Source organism: Glandiceps talaboti, chromosome 4 (genome assembly GCF_964340395.1).
Source record: "Glandiceps talaboti chromosome 4, keGlaTala1.1, whole genome shotgun sequence".
Classification (NCBI taxonomy): domain Eukaryota; kingdom Metazoa; phylum Hemichordata; class Enteropneusta; family Spengelidae; genus Glandiceps; species Glandiceps talaboti.
Window position 1 is genome coordinate 21,837,784 of NC_135552.1, and position 24,606 is coordinate 21,862,389.

The 24,606-nt window shown below is 35.1% G+C and overlaps 1 protein-coding gene across 1 annotated transcript in view; it reads right to left on the reverse strand.

Annotated features, from left to right (window-relative positions):
* Positions 1-176: 176 nt before the first annotated feature.
* The window catches only part of LOC144433753 (vacuolar protein sorting-associated protein 41 homolog), a 43,853-nt gene continuing 19,423 nt past the window's right edge, over positions 177-24,606 (reverse strand). Inside the window, exons 8-25 of the mRNA XM_078122115.1 lie at positions 21,033-21,152; positions 18,379-18,528; positions 17,788-17,854; positions 15,742-15,839; positions 10,580-10,828; positions 9,660-9,778; positions 8,798-8,972; positions 7,691-7,866; positions 6,941-7,079; positions 5,232-5,282; positions 4,572-4,764; positions 3,938-4,078; positions 3,333-3,394; positions 2,914-2,988; positions 2,299-2,398; positions 1,606-1,650; positions 1,032-1,111; positions 177-742 (exon numbers count right to left, since the gene is read on the reverse strand). Of these exons, the coding sequence (XP_077978241.1) occupies positions 695-742; positions 1,032-1,111; positions 1,606-1,650; positions 2,299-2,398; positions 2,914-2,988; positions 3,333-3,394; positions 3,938-4,078; positions 4,572-4,764; positions 5,232-5,282; positions 6,941-7,079; positions 7,691-7,866; positions 8,798-8,972; positions 9,660-9,778; positions 10,580-10,828; positions 15,742-15,839; positions 17,788-17,854; positions 18,379-18,528; positions 21,033-21,152 (2,088 nt within the window). The 3' untranslated portion in view covers positions 177-694. The remainder of the gene's footprint in view (positions 743-1,031; positions 1,112-1,605; positions 1,651-2,298; positions 2,399-2,913; positions 2,989-3,332; positions 3,395-3,937; positions 4,079-4,571; positions 4,765-5,231; positions 5,283-6,940; positions 7,080-7,690; positions 7,867-8,797; positions 8,973-9,659; positions 9,779-10,579; positions 10,829-15,741; positions 15,840-17,787; positions 17,855-18,378; positions 18,529-21,032; positions 21,153-24,606) is intronic.

Sequence of the window (24,606 nt, forward strand, 5' to 3'; positions counted from 1 at the left end):
CGAGTATGCAACCTTTGTAGTTCTATTTTCTTGATTATGAACAGCACTCCTAGCGGCCAAACTACACAATCTTTCGTTTTTTCGCTGACACCATGTCTCAATAAATTGACAACCAGTTTTAAGACACCACACTCTTTAATCTGTCATCACAAATCATTTATTTCACTGATTTCAAGATAATGTAAGTATACATAGCTGCAATGATGAACAGAGCAAAATTTATAAACAATATAAACAAATATGACTTTCAATATATGAATACATACGATTTGGGCAATTGCATTGGTGTGGGTTGACCATGGATCTGTCACACTGTGTTGTGTGCATGAAATCCAATACATGTCAAGTGCAGAGCTAATAATAAGCACTAGTAAGAGAACTATGGTGTTCTGTCATACAGTTTAGTATGATATCAACACTGTCCCATCAAACAGTTTATCACAACCAGATTATTTCATTAATCGCATCATTTACTCGAGTTCTTTAAACACTGGTCATGACTTTAGTCAGTTCCTGTACGCATACATGTATCAATACTGATATCTATGTCAACGTTATACATGTACATGAACAACAAGGTAGCAAGCAGACAGTTGTCAATCCGTGACGTCATCATTAATATGATGGTAAATTCATTGCCCCTTTGCTGAAATCAATCGTCCTTGACATAGCCAGCATTACACATAGTATAGATTTAATGTCCAGGTCTCTTTCTCTGTGCATGGCATATATTACATGTGTCCTGAAAGATACAAATGACATCCACAATGATTGAAATATTGTTTGAACTAAGTTTAATAGTCTGTCAATAATCCTTAACAAACTATGATTCAGTAACTGCAGAATACTTATTATATATAAACAAAAATTGTCATCACAATTATAAATGGCCTTTCTTGTACAAAGCATAGACGAATAAAAAAAAAATGATGTTTTGAAAGATAGAAATAATTTTTATCAGCATACAGCATCTTTGAGAAACCAAACACAGATACAGAGTACCGGTAAGTATTAGTTGAAATAGACTTTACCATGTTATGTGCTGGTAAACAATCTTCATGAAATGTATGACGGCAATAAAATACAACAATGTTACTGGCTCTGCGGGCATCTGTAATAATACAAACACATATTGTGGCTATTAAATACATCATGTCCTTTTCTAACCATGAGTTATTCCGAAAGTTTCTGCTCAATATTTTATGATTCTATAAAGATCACTGATACTACGTACTTTGGATAAGACTTCAGAATCATTCACGTCAATCATGTTTCTTTGTGATTAGTGATTACTTTGTTATTTTCTTTATTATTGGTATAAACTACAGACGTGAGTCTGTTATCTGATAAAATAGAAATGTCAAATTGCATTTCTAATAAGTCATGATGGTTAGAATGACCAAGGGGAAATCTAGTTTGAGACTTGCCATTACCACTTGTTTCTAAATGGACAAGATTTGATTGTGCCCCAGTCACCCCAGTTGTATAATTTGGGACCTGATAGAATAGAGGTTGTAATGTGAAGGATTTAATTCTATGTGCTTACAAAAAAACACTATATACCCCGATAGAGTTAGTGGAATTACAACTAGAACTGATACTTACCATCTACTGTAAGCAGACCTTCACAGGTAGGACATGTCTGTTCATCTACAAGACAAGAACTCACACTTTTAATGACATTGTCACAATAACATCATTATATAGGTCTTACTTTTCAATGTATTGATTTCTAAGGTGGTGACAATTAACATATGGAGCAATGTTGATCTTAGGGATAATGTTACCAGCTGTTGACACTACCTGCTTGAAGAATAGTAATTGTCCGAATATATTCCAAGAAATCTCTCGTACAAGAAGTTTGGCTAGCATAGCACTGTAACTAGAATTCTACAGCCAATGTTTGGATCTGAGTTGAGTCATTTTGTTTCCACAAATGTGCTTCACTTCAATCAGTATATTTAGTAAACCCATTATGCCAAGCTGCTGTTAATTTATATTGAACGGCACAAAAGAACAACACATATTTTGCTGTTGAGGGCATGCTTAAATTTGTAATGGGGGGAAATTACATGTGAAGTTTGCATGTACAAAAATAATGACCACAACATCCGATGTCACTATGTATTTTATTCTAATTCATTTCCAAGGTGAAATGTACTGATTGCTACAGTTCATAATGTTTGAAGTCTTGCATCTCTTTTTAAATACACTAAAAACAAGTAAACCTGTGTGAATATTTACAAGAGTGCCTACACTGCAGATAGATGAGTAGATGTATTTATCAATTGAACTTACCATCAACTCGAATTCCTCTTTTGTGAATTTTGTTTAATTTCTCCATCAATGAGAAACAATCTGACACAAGAATCTTCTTGCATCCTTCCCGTAGTGATATCTACGTATTGATGAAGAGAAAAAGTTCAATATACAATGTAAAACGAACTATTTATATAATCTTTTTTAATATTCCTCAAAAATGAACTACAGGACAAATTCAATGGATGACATACTACATTTATGCACAGCAACGGAAAAGAACATTTCATGGGGTGTAGGTGGGAGGGGGTGGGGGTGGTGTAGGAATGGACATATCATTTTCCATGGCACAGTAACATTACTTGTATTGACTACATTACTAGACTGTACTGTTCTAATTCAAGTTGACAGTTTACTTTCTGTCAGACATTGATCTGTGGTGTCATCATTTGATTGTAGCTTGAAAGATCTAGGCGTTGTGTCTGCTTACATAATACGGTGGATAGCGAGTGGTTACATATAAGCGGACCAATGACCTTTTAGGAATGTGACAACTCAGCAATGATGTGTTCCTGATAAGGCCCAGAACCAGCTTCTGGTTTTACCCAAGTATGGGTCACTTTGATGCACTAGATATGCAAAGTATTCTCTCACCTGTAAATTATAGTCTTGTAAAATTTTAACCAAAGAATCTCTAAGACCAGGGATTACCATACCTTCACGAATTCTCTGCAGATATATAAATCAAAGAAAGGTGTCTGTGTAGTTGGCAATTTCTAAGAGTTAGAACTTAGGAATGTAATGTATACAGGTAGCAATATAATCATTGCTATGGAGCCATGTATGGCAAACAGCTGATACCACTACATGTGGTTTTGTGATATGGGAAGACCCATTTTACAAGCAAGAAAATCAGTAAAACCTATCAACTGTTGAATTCAGGTTTGTTGGACTTATTATTTTAACTTTATTGTTATTGCAATGATCTCTGAAACACACTCAGACAAATTGACAATCCTGACTCGTAATGTTACGAGTTGACAACTGTGTATCAAACAAAATGGCTGATTTACCCTTATAAGGAGAATTGGGTCAACATGGGTACCAATGTTCTGTAGTAAACCAGTGATAAACTCTGTAAGCAAACAAGAAAGACAATTTAATAGTGAAGAATGTCCACACACGTCTTAGTAGAGGTACTACACCTTGTGTATTTTTTACATCGTACTCAGGAAATAGTACCCTCTGTACAATAGTTCAATGTATATTGTGACATTGGCAACTGAAGTTGTTATGTCTGGCATCATATTTTTCTTGTTCTACTCCCAAAGGAACTAGTCTCTATATAAAACTCATGAATATAATTTTGTAATCAATTTATGAAACTGAAAATTCTAAGGAATAAGTACAACTCAATAGGTGTGAACTTTTTAGATTATGTGTTCAACATCACAAGACTGCAAAGAAAAACAAAAGAATTTCTTAAAATGTCGAAAGAGGGTAGTATTTATCAAATGTGATACTTTGTCACTGACAGAACTTTGTGATCAATTTGAACACATTATCAACACCTACAATTGTATTCAGATGTTATTGGTTGTGTCTATCTCTCAAGTTATACAGAACTTTTTTCATAGTTATAGGAAAGTGCATGTCACAGAAATGAGAGTTTTCTTACGTGGTTTATCCATGGAGTATGTGATGACATCTTCCCATAACTCTTCATCATCATGTTCTTTAGCAAAGTCAATGGCTTGGTCCACGTCATCAAGTCGTTCAGTGATTAACTGTAATGCTTGCTTTGTGTTACCCATACGACCTAAAACACAAAGTATGTGTACATGATACAATATACTGCAGGAAGTACATGATATTCGTGGTGTTAACAAAAACATTCAAAATGAATCGTACAAACTACAGCCTCTTTTCGTCCAGGACACACCCCATCAAGTGGCTGATTTTTTTATATTTTGATGTATCACAGAGAAAAATAACCTTTGGTGTGCAAGAATGTCAAAATTTATCAGAAGAGTATTACAGAACACTTTGGAAAGTTATAATTTCGATCTCCCATGTACTTCACTATAAATCAAAAGTTGGAAGTACAACTTTGACATAATTTTCTTTAAAAGAATCTGGCAAATGTTGATCACAACATCTGTCTGCATTTGCTAATTGCTTTAGCATTGCTGGTCTGAAGCATAACACCTTGCTAAATACATTTGCACATCTTTCTACCCCTCAACAAAGGTGTCTGACACCCCTCTGTTAAAATTGAACAATCATGAAGGTGACAGGCCATTTTTTCTTACCTAAGAGGAACACCATCTCTGGTATATAGTCTCTTTCTTCACACACGTCTAGAGCTCTTTGTAAAGGATAATAGTTGCTATTTCTGAGGAATGGTTTTAATCTTTGTCTGTTGAATTCTGCATATAGTTGTACTTGTAAAGCATGGAATTCCTGCCCTATGTGAGAATCCTTTTGGAATAGTGCATCTAAATACTGCAAGTGAAAAGAACAGGATCAATAAAACTGACCACAGAGGGGGAAGTAGTTTCTATTTCTAGGTCTGTTGAATTCTGCATATATTTTTAACATGGAAACTCTTGTCCTTGGTGACAATCTTTTTGGAATAGAAAAACAAAGATTTTAAACAAACCATAGAGGGGCAGTCGTTGCTATCTCTAAGGAATGATTAGAAAGTACATTTTTGGATTCTGTGGTCTACTGTTACAGCTGTATGGAATGAAATTATACTTCTTGTACAGGCTGAAAACAAAAGAATTCCTATAACTGACCACAGAGGAAGTATAACAATGCTCCACTACAGGTCTCTATAAACAGTACGTGCTGCTTCAATGGGGGTAATATGCCTTCAGTATACAGTGCTAGTGGTATCAATGTATTATGAATGATAGTTTAACTATGCAATGGTGTACACACTGATCTGATAACAAACAAAGACTTACCACATACTGTAACTTTGGTATTCTTCCTAGTTGATGCACTACTTTGTCTATCTACAAAATATAAACAGAAACTACATTGAAATTGTTTTTAAATTATGGTCCTTATCTAATATAAGTACATTTCTGTCATCCATTCATTCACTGACACGCATAATAATGATCTGAGCTGCATATAGAGAAATATGCATCATTTGGAGACTGTCTTGCACAATATCTGCAAATCTCAATGAGGGGTAATTTGAGGTGAAATTTTCTAAATTTTACTGCAAATGATTTCAATGTGCGTAAGTTTATTAGAATGCCCCATGTGAACAAAGGTCTATAAATGTATAATCTTAATTATATTATACCAGTATATTGATGGTGGAAATCGAGGGATCTGATTGGTCTAGACATCGAACTAGCGCGTCTAAAACAAGTGATAATGCACTGCTGGTACGATAATGCACTGCTGGCACGCGTCCAAATTTTGTTCGTCTACGAGCGTTGAGTTGTAGTCCGCCGTGATACTGATAGTGAACTCTTCGAATTGTCAGAGGAGGATTTTCTCTCAATGAGACAATATTTTATGAGAAATTATGAAGGAAATTTCGAAAGCAACCCAGTCATCGCGTATTTGTTCAAATCATCGCCTACTACATGTACTAAGGTCAAGGCGCTCGGCATGCACCAGCCTCGGCGCGGCTGGAGTGGAAACATTGGTGAGCTGTCCTGTCCTGTCATAAAAATGAAGCAAGTGAAAGAGCTTACACGGGCCGACTTACCATTAATCTAAATAGAAATTTGTCTGGGATCCTGTCCTAGAGTATCAGTCATCAATCCGAGAGGGAAATCCTCAAACCCGAAAATCTACTGACGTAACTTCCAGTAATATAAATACATTGTAAATATCAACCTGTCTATCATCATTTCACCGAGTCGCGAATTCAGCCGGGAACGATCGAAGCACGCTGTATTCAATAAACCACTTCAAGTTTATACCTTGAGTCAAACATGTTGTTTATTCATCACTGTGCACTTTTAATGAGCCGATCAATGTACAGATTATCCCTAGAAACGACGAGCAGATAAAATAAATCCAGTCGCTGCACGACGTTCACATTGAGGCCAAGATCAGCTGTCTTGAAAAGCAGCGTTATTGTTATGCAAATTAGACACAGAGGCGCATATGAAACGAGAAAACGTTATTTCTTATCTTGTTTCCGATATTTTCAATATACTGGTATAATATAATAGCGATAAACTACCCCCTGGGGAAGGTATACCACTCGGTTTTGACCAGTGAACTCAATATATGCACTCGCTATCGCTCGTGCATATATTTCGTTCACTGGTCAAAACCTCTTGGTATACCATCCCCAGGGGGTGGTTTATTGCTTAAGTATTATAACTTTATAAGTTTGCTAATGTTTTCTAAAGGGTGGTAAGTAGGTTAAAATTCCACCGAGGTCCAAGTACTCTATCATGGCTTCCCATCACAAGGTATAGAAATCTATGATAGTTTTCCTAGATATGTTACCCGGGTTACCAATTCTTACCAAAAGGACTGTTTGTAGGGTTGCAAGCCATGAAAAACAAATTCACTTAATACAATTCACACTTTCATAACAAAAATAATTACCGAGAATTATGCCATTCTCATCCTCATCAAATTAACAAAATATACATTTTGATGGGTGATGAAAGTATCTATGTTGATGTGTACTTACTGGTACTTTTTCCATGTTGTCTAATAACATCCTTGTAGCTTGCTCGGTATCAAATTCCATCAGTAAAACTATCTTGTCTTGTATGGAGTCAAACAAATTATGTTTGTGTATCAGCTGAAACACATCCTTGTGACCAAGTCTGATAAACAAAAAAATAGAAATATCAAAACCATGGCAACAATAAACTCATTTGGAGTACACATGTACGAAAAGGTTATATCTGTTTGTGTTCATCATATGAAAAACATTAATATGCTGTATACCTGGAAGACATTTGTATATTGCCCAACTTTGGCTAATTATTTGCATATTTGACATTTGGATTTCCTGAAACATTGATAAAAATACCTGAATGTAAAATCAAGAGTCACAGAAAATGTCACAGCTGTGACCTTTTGTCCTTTCTTATTCAGTGTTTTTCACAACTTCATTTTGATAGTGTGGATAATATTCAGACAGTTGAAGGGCTTCTAGTTCAGTTCATGGTGTGGATAAAACCTGGACAGTTGGGGAGCTTCATTCAGACAGTGTGGATAATACTCAGACACTTGGGGAGCTTCATTTTGTAAGTTCAGAAAAACATAACAGTTTGTTGTTTGAGTTGAAGATTTAGAAGACGAGGAAGAAAATATATTTATTACATGTTGTTCTGGGGGAGACAAAAAGAAAGTACTACTTCGACTAATGGGAATGCCTAGAGACACAAATGGAATTCAAATTGATTGAAAAATATTTTGAGTAATGTCTTACTTGAGATAGATGGCTAATGCTTTGTCAAATCTCTTATCATAGGTGTACAATTCCCCTAGTGTTCGTAATAGTAGCTTATGTTCTGGCTCTCTGCTCAACCTTTCCTGTACAGCATTAACTATCGTCATCAAGTCATACAGATGATGGGGCCATTCCTTGATCAGTTGATGGAAACCCTAGAGAAGCAAAAACATGGAGAACCATGAATAATGTATAACATTTAGTTGCAATCACACAGTATAATATATAGTTTGTGGGACTGAATTATTAACTATGACAAAATATGTATTGGTTAAAGTCCCACTGCATGCCTACATTAATCTTGATTCTAGGAGACATGTCTCTCATATTTGAATAAACACAATCATCTATACACATGGTAGATAGCTGTATAAGGAAGACAATATGGGACAACATATACAGTGAAATACTGTGTTGGGCACTATATTGTCGATTACTAGGAAACATAATTTTATACAAGTACTGCAAACATGTACATGAAACTCTTGCCAGTGTCTCCAAGGGTTTGTGTATATGGACTTACAATGGAATGAAAAAAACTCTATGGTTATTCATTATGGATTACCATATACTTCAAGTAGATAAACCACTGACAGTAACCTTTGGTATTGAGGAAGAGGCATTAGCACCATTTTCTTTTTGCAAGAATTACATATGGTGTATGTAATTTCATGTATGTTATCCACTGCCCATCCTCACACACATGTGCACACACACTAAAGATTCCTAAGCAGCGCTGTGGTATTTTGCTATACTTGATTGTGATAAATTTACACAGTACAATACTGTTACAGAGAGTGAGAGAGATGTTGAGAGATAGATAGATAAATAAATAGAGAGAGAGAGAGAAAGAGAGAGAGAGAGAGAGAGAGAGAGAGAGAGAGAGAGAGAGAGAGAGAGAGAGAGAGAGAGAGAGAGAGAGAGAGAGAGAGAGAGAGAGAGAGAGAGAGAGAGAGAGAGAGAGAGAGGAGGGGTGGGGGAGGGAGGGAGGGGGAGAGAGAGAGAGAGAGACAGACAGACAGACAGACAGACAGACAGACAGACAGACAGACAGAGGGAGGGAGAATATTTCAAGATATGACATACCTCAATATCAGTCTGCAAATAATCATTTAATATCATTTCATAGATGGCTTTGTTAAGTCTCATATCGCCCCGTGGTACATATGGTGCAATTGCCTTCAGCTGTTGAATCTTGGCAAACTTGAAAACTTCATTCTCCCACAATTCCCTGTTCTTGCCTAAAACCTTCACACATTGCCTGTAAATAATCAGACCGGACGCTGATGAGTTAGATTATTTACCTTGAAAATGGTGAATTTGGAAACATTAGCAAAATCTAGTTTTGAATGTCTGTTGTTTTGTTGCATGGAACACGGTACATGTCAAAGACATAGCCACGGATTAGGATTTTTTAGACACTAGCAGAGGTAACTGAAACATCAATATATTTGTTCTTTTCTTGACTGATGGAATGGTACAGTACAATACTGTGTGTGTGTGTGTGTGTGTGTGTGTGTGTGTGTGTGTGTGTGTGTGTGTGTGTGTGTGTGTGTGACTGTGTGTGTGGCGGGGGGGGGGTTGGGGGTTGTTGTTGTTTCATTTTATACATTATTTTGTGGGATGGGGTGGGTCAACACCAAAAAGAAACAGTCTCTGAAGGGAATCTTATGAATGTCCTTGCAAAGAAATGGTGGACACTCTCTTAATAAATGACTTCTGATCAATAAATGTATCAGTGCCTAGAGGACTAACAAAAACAAGTAAAACAATCATCATCCAAAAGACCAGCTCAGATCATGTTTTAGGACAAATCTCAGCCAATGACTAATGAGAAACTAACCTGACATTTGATGTCTATATTACTTATAGATTTTATCATAAATAATAATACTATGATCATGCCATTTTTCTAAAATGTTTGAAAATTTTAGTTTCAAAAACATACCTGGCAGCATCTTCATACTTTCCTTCATCCAACAAATATGTCAGATAGGCTTTTCCTATCTCTAACAAGTCATGTCTCTTTAACAGTCGACTGTTTGCTTCTGCGACTACTAAAGCTTCCTGTAATAAGGGAGATATACATGATGTAAGTTTGTACAATTGTCAACAGGAGATAGTATTTAACAATCTTCAAACATACAAATATTACATGTTGTTCTACATAAGTTTCCAATGTCAGAAATAAAGCCAACTATGTATACTGCCTGAATTATCTTGCGAGGAAAACAGAAAATTATAGCTGAGCTACGAAACTATGAATGTGTGTTTTCCTGTCACACTGTTACAATTTCTTAAAGTTTCATTCCCAGGTTCTCACATTAGTGTTATCATCTCAGTGGTGGCATAAGGATTACATGGGATTATTCTTTTGTTGAAGACTATCTTTTTCTATAGCTCTACCCAACAACTATATTTTTCATTCTAAAATTTTAATCACAATTTGAACTGAGTCTTTAAGTATGTGTAACCTTTGACCCCCAGGAACATATTAGCACCCGTCATATCAGGTAATGGGGCTTGAATGAATCTGGCCTTATGAACTGTACATCATGAAATGACAGTAAATGGTAGACTTAAATGCTCAAGTCTCGGGGCATTTTTCATTCTTTTAAAAACCCCATGGCACACAACTGTGTTCTTTTTATGTGAACTTCAAATAATGATCTGAGAGAGTAATTGCAAAACAGTAGGGGAATGTGTAGAGTACTTGGGAGACATTAACTGGAAAAAAAAGTTAGGATATTTTTCTTTACAAAACTAAAATTAAAATTACAAACTCAAACCACTTGAAGAATATGAGATTATAAAAACCTCCTGAGGGACTAGTGCCAGTCTAAGAAAATAGGCAAAAGTTGTTATCACCTGAAACTTTCCCTGGTCCATAAACCAAGACACATGGTCATCAAGATCCCTTGGTTTTGCAACCACAATATCTTTAGGACTGACTATGTAAAATAGGTTTTCTTTTTCAATATGTTCTAAGTGATAATCATTTGGTCGGTATTCCTGGAAGCCACGTATTGACAGAGCATCGCTAGAAATCTCCTCATAATCATCCATCTTGGGTTCAATGATTCGTAGTTGTGGTCTTCTTTCTCCTTTGACTTCATCCTGCGGGAAGGAAACAAATACAATTGAAGCTATGTAATCTGACACAGATCATGGTCAGGTTCAACAACCTTATTTCTTTTCTTCTGTTTCTCCTTATGTTTCCATGGCAACTATGAGCGGTTGGTCAATTAAACTTTTTAAAAAAATCATCTTCCTGTGTCTCTGCCTCTCCTTTTCCTCCCCTTTATCTTCTTTTTATTGGATTCCTGGTAACAAGCCCTTTCCCAGCTTCTCCTCTAAAACCCTTCCCCTACTTGACTAGCTACTGTCATGACAGAAATGCTCTGTTCATGAACAAGTTGAAACTTTGTCTTCATTCATTGTTCAGTGGAGGCCCCTGCCATAGACACACATTGTCACATGGGAGTCAAAATACATGTATAAATATGATAACAGCAGAAGATTAACGTTACTCTCAGGCTGGTAGTTGAGCCTTTGGTTTACACAAACTAAAACTATTGTCACAACATATTGATACAACAAGTGATAAGCTATTGAATATATATTTATTGGTATTAATTGTAGTCCCAGTACGGAGGCGTCTCTGAAAACTAGTTTACTTAGAGTTACATGATATTGCAGTGCTGTTTTGGGACTGCAAATTTTGGTCAGAGGGTGATTAGAATCCCACAACAGAGGAACCGCTATCACCCACTTGTGTTATCTACCACATTGAAGAACAATAGATCTAGTGTGCACCCATATCTTAGTAAACCGAAGGCTGGATTACCAGTGTCGTATATAAACAATCACTGTGTATCTAAGCATTTATGACAAGGAGTTTAATGATGTCGTCTGTGAGGTTCTGGCTAGCTTTCTTGTCCTAATAAAAATTGTCCTATAGCTGTGTTGATAATAATTATATCTATCTAAGTTTCTGAATAACCCCCCCCCCCCATTCTATATGATACGCCACATTGTCATTTAAATAACTACTTTCTTTCTTTGTTTATTTCAAAGATGTTATTGAGTATTAGTACTTAAATTTGATCATTCAAACTTGACTGATAATATTTTAAAAGATAGTGTACATTACGATATAAGTTTGTTCAAATGGAAATTCATCTGTGTTACTAAACCATAGTATTGAATTTAACTTTTGTCCTAAACACAACTTTGAAAATTGTACTGGAAATTTTCGACTGCACACTTCAGACTTTGTTAACAGATTGACCCACTATTCAGTACATGTGACCTTGTAGACACGTGAGCCTAATAAGGGATCATTATGGTGCCTGGGAGTTCTAACGCCCTTCTTCTCTGTTTAAAGATAGTTTAAGTGCCTGGATGTAGATAGCTTCCTTCACTCCTTGTCCAAAGTGATATCAGTTTGCACCAAAAGATAGCTTACTTTAAATTAAAATCTGTGTTGTAATTTGCACCAAAAGATAGCCTACATTAAGTTATAAGTTTGTGTTGTAATTTGCACCAAAGATTGCTTACATTAAGTTATAAGTTTGTGTTATAAATTGCCCTACATTTCCTTGTAAATATATCCAATCTACAAATATGTCTAGAGCAACAAAATATGCCTTATCATTAAAGAAAGCATCAGTATACTATTATCAAAGTTTTCATTATTTATGACACATGTATACACAAACAGGCATTGTAGGAAAAAAACTGGACATTTAAACTCTTTCTGATGTAACATACAATCATCAATTCAAACAACGTCCACAAAATCACTTTGCCAATGGTATTTATCTAGCAATCATTTCAGTAGTGATGGGACAGACATATCTTTGCAGTTGTGCAATGACTCATCTTTCACAATGGATAATATATCTCAGAGCATCTTTCCACTGAATGGTTCTACAATTCAAACTGAATATATTCATAGACTGTGTCTCCATCCTACCGTTCAAACAAATCTCTCACTCATTGTTAAATGTCGATGTCGATTTCATACGAGGCTCGTCAAATAACAGTTTGATTACTTCGTATCCAGTCAGTGTGAAAATCTCAAACTGTCCATATAGTGTGAATCCGATCTTATCTCTTTTACACATGCACATGCTGTGTATATATAATATATTTTTTATCAATTTCACAATAGTCTCTCCGATGTGATTGTACGATTACTTGAGAATGCAAGTCAATCTGATAGCACAGCAGGGTACTAGATTAAGTCAAACTGAACAGATATCACGAAGAAAGTGTTCTTCTATTCAAATTTTGAAGGCATAATCTTTACCTCAATGAATGGATTTCGGAATCAAAAAAAAAAATTATTGTAGAAGGGGCAGACAACCATACCCTAGTTGAGTTATACAGGTACTAGGTTATAAGACACAAGCAGTTCAAAGTTTTTTCAGCATTGAGATTTTGATCTGTCTTGGTTGACGATCCTCATTAGAATGACAAATGCCATAGTTACAGCTCACCACACTTGCTCTCATACTGTAGCTTTACAGGATTTTCTTCATTCTTTTCCTTTTTTGATTGTGGGGTGAGGGGGGGGGGGGGGGGCAAGAAAGTGGCCAATATGTACACAGAAGGACTAAATACTTATAATTACTACAAACTCAGACTCCAAGCACCAATTACTTTGATTGTGATTTTACCATTTCCCTGTTTTAAATACATGTATCACCTTCATGTTACAAGAATTACACTTTCCATTTCTTGTTAAAGTAGAATGCACAGCAGGGATCAATTCGACAGAAAACAAAAATTCTTAAAATCCCTCCAAACTTTGCCACATGAAGGCTTGTTCGTGGTCTGTTTGAAGTATTATATAAGAAATTGGGGTTTCACCATCTGGTTTTCAGGGAAAATTGACAATCCTAACTTGTATACATTGAATTCTTTAAAATTCCTTTTTGATATCACTGATAGAGGGCCACTGTATTTCACATTTCACATCTCCAGAGACATAAGCAGATGGATTGGGAGATGCTCACACCTTTATCTTGGTCATATGGCATATATAGACTGAAATACTTGTATTGCGATGTGAGACATTTATATTTCTACAATAAGCTACACCACGTTTCCGGTACATTAGTTCTACTGAACAATTCTATCAAAACCTGTGATGATTTGATTCATATTGAGTCTCTCAAGAGACCACTACACAACTTGCTTCTTTACATGCTCCACTGACACGTGAAAATTTGGTACAGCGGAATTACTGAATTATATCAGAGCTGAAATGAGATTTTTATACTGGTATATAAAGTCAGAACTCATCACATCACAGAGTACATATTACAGTATACTAGCATAACCTACCTCATAGATGTAATGCTGTAACGATTTATATATGGCAAGTCAAAAATATTCAAATTTTCTTTTAATGTGAAATGCACTTTGGAAATAATTTGTTTACATTTTTACTGTTTATCCACTCCGTTTGCAGCTAAAATCAAGAGTAAAAAATTGGGGTCTGCATACAAACTTTTGAAATAGAAATCAAAATGTTATCAAGGTATAAACCATTTTAGAATCCAATATGGCAGTGAAATACTGTGTTAAACTCTATATAGGAAAACTAATATTGTTGATTTCCTTGAAAACAAGATGGTGGACACCAAATTTCTTTTATAATTTCAAAAGGACAAGAAGTAAGCTTTCATATAGAAAGTTTGGAGAGATTTTCAGAACTTTGACTTCAGTAAATTTCATCCATGAGGTGTACACTAAATTATTAAAAGATAGAAAACATTCCTGGTAATGTTTTCTTCAAAGAAAATATCATTAGACTGTAATGGAACATCCAATTTACAAAATTTAAACTTTTTGCTTCAATATTTCACATTAGGTCTTAGTCTCATTAATCTCAAAATAAATTTTATTTCATTAAAAAACAAAATTGCGAGGAAGCCATTATAAATATAATGATTACAAAAATTTGAGCATTTAATTCCTCACTTGGTAACTCAATTCCATATTCGTATCTCAAGACGCCATTAGAGTTAATAATTTATAATTTATTGGGACTTTTAAAGGTTCATGACAGTGTGTATTTGCATTCACATAAACACATACACATGAACACATGCATGCACAGACACACACACACAGATGCAGACATTAACACACATGCACATCCTCAATTCCACTTCCACACACACAGTATCTGATAGACAGATGACATCTCCTCCCCAGTGCCTGACAGACAGATGAGATCCCTCCTCCTCACACACACACACACACACACACATACACATACATACATACATACATACATACACACACACATACAATGTACATACATACATACATACATACATACATACACACACACACACACACACACATACATACATACATACATACATACATACATACATACATACATACACTGTACATACATACATACATACATACATACATACATACATACAGACAGACACACACACACAGTACTGAGAGACAGACACTCTGCATGCCAAGCTTATAACACTTACAGAACCTTTAAGTTCACTTATACCATAAACTTACCCATAGTGACACAGGGCTTGATTGGTTTACCCAGTTCAACTCATGAATAATTCATACAATACTTTCATAATAGATCAACAGCTCATGAATAATTCATGACACCTTCAATGCAGGTAATAAGAGTACAGTTTTCATTATGCTGAGTGTCATTACTTCACCACTCTGATTAAACACCAACTTGCACATTTATTTTCCAAATTACCACCAAACTTTGTCAAGCATTTGAACAACACTCAATAAATTGTATGAATGGTAGAACAAACATCTATATCTATAATTTGTTTGTTTATGTGTATGTTTACTATTTATTTCTCACAGTTCCATTCTCAATGACAAATACTATTATCAACATTATAATTAATAATCTCACTTTTTTGTACATTTACCAAGATGTTCAAATTCTATTTTTAACAGTACCGGTAACTTGTGTTATATATACCTTCTATACAGTACATCACACTTACCTCATGTTTGGGTCCTTCTGTTACATACGACATAATCACAAGATTTTCTCCAAGAGGGGCGATACCACACACATAGAAGTCGGTGGAAAACATGGAAACTGGTGAAAAATGCCAAAGAAAGGTAGTTTTAATGTAAAAAGAATATTACACAGAGTCATATAAAGTGTGGACTCTGGAATTGAAGTCCTTGATATGTCCTTTGCTGTAGTCTATAAGATATGCTGTGTTGGAGGGCTAGCAGGAGCACCCTCACTGGCCTGCCTCTTCACGATGATAGCTGCAGGGCATGGCCACCATGACACAAGTCACCGCACAGTCTATACCGTTCAAAATCAGAAAGACATCAAACTAAACTATTCTGAACTCACAAAGTCCGAGTAACTGTAACTTTACACTAGTTTTTGACATTTTTTTTTGCCTGTTGAAAATAACATCAGGAGCATAAACAGAATCACAAAAAATATGGCCACATCATCAGATCCACAAAATAGTTATTCAAAACAAAATGTGAACTCTCAAACTTTCATCAATACATTTTGTATACATTTCTGAGATTCATGAACTGAGTCACTGAGTCATTTATAAGATTACTCAGGTCTAAGCTTACCCTGTGGATAAGATCTAAACTGCTTGTGTTGCCAGATTAGGTAGATTATACTTGCAGGCACAAGAATAATATCTAAAATATTAGTGTTTTGGATATTTCTATCAGTAATTTCTTCTCATTAGAATACATTCATATTAACTCCTCTACTGGAAACGGATGCTCACTATCAAAGCTAAGCCGACAAAAAAACAAATCACACAACATCTGACAAATAAATGTTAATATGAACAAAAAATCTGTGAATGGACAAACAGTATTAAGTTTGCAAAAGTTCAATCAAGGAAGACCATTTTAAAGAAAGACCCAACTTTCTTACATTTTTGAAGAGTTGTGATGATATAAAGAGTTTCTTTCAAAAGCATTACATGTATATTGCTTTTTTGGGGGTATGTGAGCCCTAAGTAACAGAGGAACAAGCTGGTCAAACATTCATATATTTCTATACCCTGTATCATAATTTGTTTGTATTAGCTGCTGAATGACCTGTCTATTAGTTAGCGGTGAACTGACTACAAACTCATTTGTAAATAGCACATACAAAACTTCAACTGAAAATCTGTGGGTTGCTCCGAAAGTTTAATTATCAAATGAACATCATGTTTCATCGAGTACAACACCATGTCATGTAACTTATAACTAAGAATGAACATTACCCAGAAAACAGCATCATTTTCAGCTAGAGTGGCTTTGAACAGTCTCTTAGTACATAAGTCATGCTTAGAATAACAATAAATTATGGCAATAAATTATCTCATCGCTTCTTTGTTCTAAGTAATGAATACCATTAATGAGAAACGAAGTGACCACGATCTATCAATAATGAAATTATCTGCTTTCAGTGTCAGTTAAACAACTCTACATAAGTTGACCAATTCCTATCAATTCACAGATAAATGCCTCCCAGTCTATAAAAAACCATTAGACCGAGTCTATTAAGAAATCAGATTTCCAACTTATCAGCCAAGTCTAAAGAAAATTGTCATTCTCCTCAGTTGAGTTTTCATCTCACGGCAATAAAGTCCTTATCAACATCTTACAATGGTGTTTATTTCATATTAGACACAGGGCATAATACAGGGACACTCAGCGTAACCATATATCAGTTATCTTTAAATACATTAACTGCAACTGGGTCATTTTTTGCAACTGTTTTGTCAGATACAATGACTTACTCATCATATCATACACCCTGAACCGTAGTTCCACCCGCCTTGTGCCTACTGTACTGTGCTTTCTACCATTTGCTTTTGTATACTTTTGAAAGTACAGCCACAGAGAACATATTTGCATATCATTTGCATACAGGTATGCAAATAAGGTTTCCAATATTGCATTGTAGAGCAAATTCCACTAGCATGCGTGTTGACCACTGTGCAAGTAATCGACTGGTACATATGTGATCATATATATATAACTGGTATTATAAAGCAAATACCTACCTATCTCTACATAGCGACTGGGTAGATCCCTCACATCATGCTGAGCTCTCTCTTTTACTTTGCAAATCTAACAAGAGGAAGAATCAATGGGAGAATTTGTAAAATAAATGACTGACCACTCTTACGTGTATACTTTCATGTATATATATAGTGATGGTCTGAAATACATCTCAAAAGTCTCCAAAGTATTTATCAGCATTTGAGATGTTTTCCCTACCTTTGTTGTTTCATTGTTACATTTTTTATAATTTTCAAATCTCCATGCACCCATTCCGAGTCATTCATCCATCAATCAATCCATCCATTCATCTGCCCACCCACGCACCCATCAACTTTGTATTCTCAATCCTTGCTCTACTGGGGGGAGGAGGAGGAGGGAGTGGGTGTATTTCTTTGTATGCAAACAAGTTGAGCAAAACAGGATTAATAAGTCATGGTTTATGAATAGATAACACCAACCATCACTTTAACAAGTACTCAATGCACCACCTTCATCTACAATACAGCACTGCATCAGTCTCATGGCAAATAGTCACTCCAGGGTGGGGCTTCATAGTTCAACAAATGTCAACCATATTTTAAAGGACCTACCTTGATCCTATCTGCCCATCCTATCAGCAATGTTACATCATCTTTCCAGCATAAATGGCAGCGATAAATTTCAGGTCTTAACGACGTATCGTGGTCTCTAGCAATATATGTGATTCTTCTCTTTGAGCTGACATCATAGATTTTGACTCCCTGTCATATTGCAAAAAATGTATTACAAACTGGATGTTTAAAGTGGTAATAATAATACAGATGGGAATGGGTGTTTATTTTAGCATTAATAATTAACCAATTAAAGAAATTTACTTTTTCTACTTGAAAAAAATAATGTGAAAAAATGAAGTCTGTATTTTGTAACTCATTGAATTGCAAAAAAAACCTATAAAAAATGTGTAAACTGTTTGTTACCATAACTGCATTTAGAAGTGATTGTATATACATTTATTGATTTGTAAACAAACCAGGTAAACACAAACAACCACTACTGTGAGTCTAGTGTGTACGTGTGACTGTCACTTCCTCATCTATCAAACATCACCATGCATAAAAGGTAATACACAATGTGTTTACTCATGATTACTTGAGTGTATACTACACAGTTTATTTACATATCACTCCTTGGACTACCATTATAACAAAATGTCTGTCTGTCTGTCTGTCTGTCTGTCCATATGTATATGTATGTATGTATGTATGTATGTATGTATGTATGTATGTATGTATGTATGTATGTATGTATGTATGTATGTATGTATGAATGTATGAATGTATGCATGTATGGATGGATGTATGGATGTATGAATGTATGCATGTATGGATGGATGTATGGATGTATGTATGTATGTATGTATGTATGTATGTGTGTGTGTATGTATGCATGTATGTATGTATGTATGTATGTATGCATGTATGTATGTATGTATATGTGTATGTCAGTACATATATAATGTACATTATAATTCAGATGGACCAATTTGACCTTAAAAAGCAATTTTGCAACTGTCTATCAATGTCTCACATTCTTTAAAGTTTCTCTTTTCGTCATTTAAAATTCTTATTCCCTCTATAGTAACACTTCATTTAGCTTTCTAAGAAATTGAAAACATTATCGTTAAATTCCGAATATTGGTAAAGATTTGAAGTGATCCCCTAGGGCTTGACTAAACTGTCTGGCAATACAGGACAACTCAATTGTAATCACGATCCTTTCTATTCTCAACAAATCAAATTACAACACCGTCAAAGTGAATGCACGGTCGCACATACTAATGAAGCAACGTATATTGTATGTCTTAAATTATACAATTCAGGCCGTTCCTACAGATAGCATCAACATAGAATATTCCAACGGTTACCAATACATTTCATATCAAAATCTACGAAAAGATTTTTTTTTTTTAAATTCAAAACCTAAATGTCATAACTTTAATTTCCTTTCTTTTCGAAATGTCATCGTTGTAATTTCCTTTCCGTGTTTTAGATTCAGCTATTGTTTTTTTTTTAAAAATTGATTCACGCTCCCTGACTTTTTTTCTTTTCAACTGATTGGTATTTTAGTTTTTCCATCAACCAAGTTACACACGGCTGAAATGCTTCATATGGGCGGATGGTAAATTGGAATCTACCCCATATCTCCTCTTATCTGAGCTCACAAAACCCTCCAGGCGATAATGTTACAGTGCCACCCGACTGGAAACATGTTGCCATGCTGGCCATTCTACACAAATATTATGTTTCCAGCTGACAACATTTGCTTTCATTTTCTTGAGTTTTCTACAATGCTCTTGTTCAAACACTCGTTTGTTTTGATTTCTCTACTCCTAATTCTTGACTACTTTAAAACTTAATTTTCAATTTTTCTAAACATTATTACCTTAATTATAATTGTCATTGAAAACACAAAACTTTAGATACACTTTGTGTTTCAGATTATATTTCATTGTTTTCGTTATGGCTTATTATTAATAGGGCTAGTAAATTCGCTTAATTAAAATTCATGAAAAATTTGCAGTAAGTATTCAAGTGCACTTTCTGATTTCTGAGAAAAAAAAAGCTGTTTGAAAAAAAAAAGCACGATGATGACATTGTGACTTATAAGAAAACAGATACAACACAGATTGGATATGTTTACAGTCCCTACAGAATTTACAATAGATAATGAGAGAGAATTAAAACATGAAAAAGCTGTAACCTGGCCAAACAGATACAAACATTATACAAAACCTATAGGGATTCATTTGAATAACAGGGTTTCTGAAAACATGCACATTGAAATTGCCTTGAGTTGTTTCCTGAGAAATTTCCTCTCTCACTCTCTCTCTCTCTCTCTCTCTCTCTCTCTCTCTCTCTCTCTCTCTCTCTCTCTCTCTCTCTCTCTCTCTCTCTCTCTCTCTCTCTCTCTCTCTCTCTCTCTCTCTCTCTCTCTCTCTCTCTCTCTCTCTCTCTCTCTCTCTCTCTCTCTCTCTCTCTCACTGTCTCTCTTTCTCTCTCTCTCTCTCTCTCTCTCTCTCTCTCTCTCTCTCTCTCTCTCTCTCTCTCTCTCTAATTTACATGGTCTTCTTTACGTTCACGTTTGGCTTTTATCATGCTTTATCAGTAGTTTCTTTCATACATAACATTGGGTCTAAAATTACACATAAAATTTTCATCACCCTGCTCGCATCTATGTATGGTTGCCATGACAACTGCATCCTTACCAAGTCATTAGCCCAGGCAATAAAGTGAGATCTCCATTTGATGGTTCTGATTTGCCCTTCTCCCTGGTGTAAAATTGTTGTCTTCAATCGGTTCAGCCACCCTCTTTCACTGAGAACAAGCTGCAATAAAAATTCAAAAAGATTGTAATGAGCATGAAGGTGTTGTTTGCAAACTGACACACTGACGGTATCATGCAAGTGTTGAGCCGCACAACACAAAGAAAGAGTTCATAAACCCTTCAGTCGGTTACCCAACAATTCTATAATTGGAGACATATTGAAATATCCTTTTAAAAGGAATTAATTTTCTTCTCAAAACCATAAGATTATCCCATATTTCCCACCATTATCAATCTCTGAAGCGAATTCGCCAGCTGTTTTCTCTCTTTTTTAATTTCAAATTTCATAGCTCTATAACATTTGTTGACTTGTGACTAAAATTTTATCATTTTAGTCAACAATTACCAAATCCCCTTTACGCATTCAGGATTTTTTATGAATATAAGAAATAGTCATTTGACACTAAAATTTTTGTTACAACACTTTGGCAATGAAAACTTAAAGAGTCTTTTTTTTTTTTTTTTCAAATGTGAGTTTTTATGACACAAGCAACTACATTTTGTACAAGTATGCAAAAACAGACAGAAATACACATTCAAGCTGCACTAGCTGTGACTGGACTTTTATATTTTTTTTATCAGACAACCAACAGAAAATTCTGAATCACTAAAAATTGTGAACACACCAATAATTACACTGTCTATTTTATCCGTAAGTAGTACTGTAACAGGTTGAAAAAGATGGGGTATTTTAGGGCATGGTCTCAAAACTCAATTTGTCAGGATACCATATACAGTGTATGTGTAATTACACAAAAACACTGTCATGTGATTCATTTATTGTACTGATTTATACGATATTATGAGTAAGCCATTATATCTAACAAAAGACTTTCAAAAGTTTCCCAGTTGCAGCTAGCAGAGCAGTAACCGACATTTAATGACAAAGAAGTGTCTAATTCTCAAATGCACTTTAATATTGTCTGCATTCAATTATCAAATAATGTGTCATAGTTCTAAAGTGAGGAAATTGTAGATGATTTGTTGCTTTCTGTTCACTCCTCAACGGTCATTAGAGACAGAAAATTGATAGGCAGGTCAGAGTTATGTCCATTAACTTCAAGTTTCAGCTGTCTTTACCAAAACAGAACACTCTAAACTAATATATGTACACAGCGGCAGTTGAGTGGTAAGAGTGAACATGAAGTAACATCAGCCAGGTTTCACTACAGGTAAAGTAATACACAATACAGAGAGAAACTGGTCTGATAAACTACATGAACATTCAAATCAAAACTATTTTGACTTATTTAAAGCATATAATAAAAGGTGTAACCACCAAGGGTTTCTTTATGTGCACAAAGTCATTGTTGAATACAAATCACACATTATCATCTAAAATACAGCACAGACAAATTAGAATGCATTACAAAGGTCCAATTACAATCAAGTTTCACAACCACCATGTTTGTCATGTGACACCTATATTGACCAGTCATTGGTTTGTTTGCTTGTTCAACTTTCCTAATTACTGTAACAGTTATAGTTTTTTCATCTTTTTCAATTTTTTTCTTCTTTTTTTTTTTTTTTTTACACTTTTTAAACTATGAAAGAATTGCCATAAAATTAGTGGTCCACAATTATTTTTCATAATTTGACATGTAATTAATTAAAATCACATATTTTTGATGAAAAAAAACTTGAAGTGTTGTAAATGAGTTTTGAAATGTTTGCTGAAAATGTTTTGGCAGGAAAAGACTTGATGTGTAGTCTACCTGCACAAAAGGATAAAGTACAGCAGGTGGTACAGCTGACTGCTTCCAGTCAGGCAGTCCTTCAAAATCAATTATCCACGCAACTATTCAACATGATGCAGTTTATTATAACAGTGATGACTCAGAGATGATCTGTACATCTTGACAGCATATATATTACGACACTAAGTGACAGACTGTGGCTGTCAGCTGACTCACCATTTAGAGTGACACGAAGGTCAAGTTTAAGGAGTCCAGGGATTGCTATATACATATAGCAGGGCCTCAAGTGATAAGGTCGTGAAGTTTACAATGTAAATGAGTCACAGAACTGCAGGGACTGGATATTGATTTTGAACTTGTTTGGAGATGTTTAGGATGGTATAAACATGGGTTGATTCAGATATGGTACTTGAACTGGATCTCGGTTTTGAACGAAGGTTACAGAATTAACACATGCAGGTGCAATGCCTTACTTTGACGCCAAGTTCATGTTCACTCACTCAGAGGATGTTGAAGTACCATGACTGGTGAGTCATCACAGCTGGTGTAAGTTCAAAAAAGGTACTACCAGTATGGATGAGAAGGGGTATATTTTGTACTTTTTGTTGCCGTGCGTCATCTGTACTCTGTTGGCACTTAGTTACCCGGTACATTTTGCCAGAAATATTTTACTCTTTTAGTTTACCTAGGATTTGAATTTGAAAACTTATGCCAAAAATGTTGAAATTGAGTTTATGACATGATGAAAAACTAAAAAATACATTCAAACGAGTTGTATGAAAAATTTGACATTTAGTAACATCACATTACAGAACAGTAGTAGTGTAGTGAGATCCCAGGGAGTAGAATACACATTGACATAAAAACAAGCCGTTATATTATTCACAACAATACCCAATTTTAATAGTAAAAACAACACATGAAAGTTGGGTGGGTGAATGGGGTCTAAAGAAAGACAGAACTGAATTCTCTAAATGTCTATTTGACCACAGTCTTGAATATACATGAAATTTGTCATTATTCATGACTCTTACTTCTCAGTACATCAAAGTTTTACTTCTTTTACAGAAAAGAATTCTTGTTGTCTCTGTTAATAATTAAACAGCATGTAAGATATTTTAGAAGGAAATACTGCTGCTAGCTTAAAATATGATATGGAGAGATTTTCAAGACTAGATTTAATACAGGTATTATTATAAATTTTACAGTGAGGTGCTAGTAATTGCTGGTTAAGTTCCTAGGGCTATTAGGCAGAACATACAATACTGAAAATATTCCGTACCTAACAAAATGTGGTATAGACCAAATTGAAACTTAGGGAGGACGACCACACAAGCTCAATAAATAGACCAAAACCCTCTCACCCCCTAAACGAATATTCACAAGTGTGACACCGACTCATTCATAATATGATGTAAATCAAGATGAAAATTGTAGCAGTCACACTACTATGATCGATGCAATGTAAAAACATTGGAAATACACCACAATATAAACAGAAACCCAGTACTGTATATCACATGAACAGTAAACTCTAATCAACTTATCAACATTTCAATAGTACATACAGACCCTGTTATCACTGAAGTGTGAAAGTTTTCTAAATTTGGTTAGAAGGGCGAACATGAAGTTCAGCAATCGCATTGATGCCAGACCTCCTCCCGCCACTTAACAAAATATTTACTGAGCTTGTGTGACATAGTGCAAACATCCCTTAGGAAAGCCTAAAGATTGTCTTAACAGAAATGTTAGTGAGGT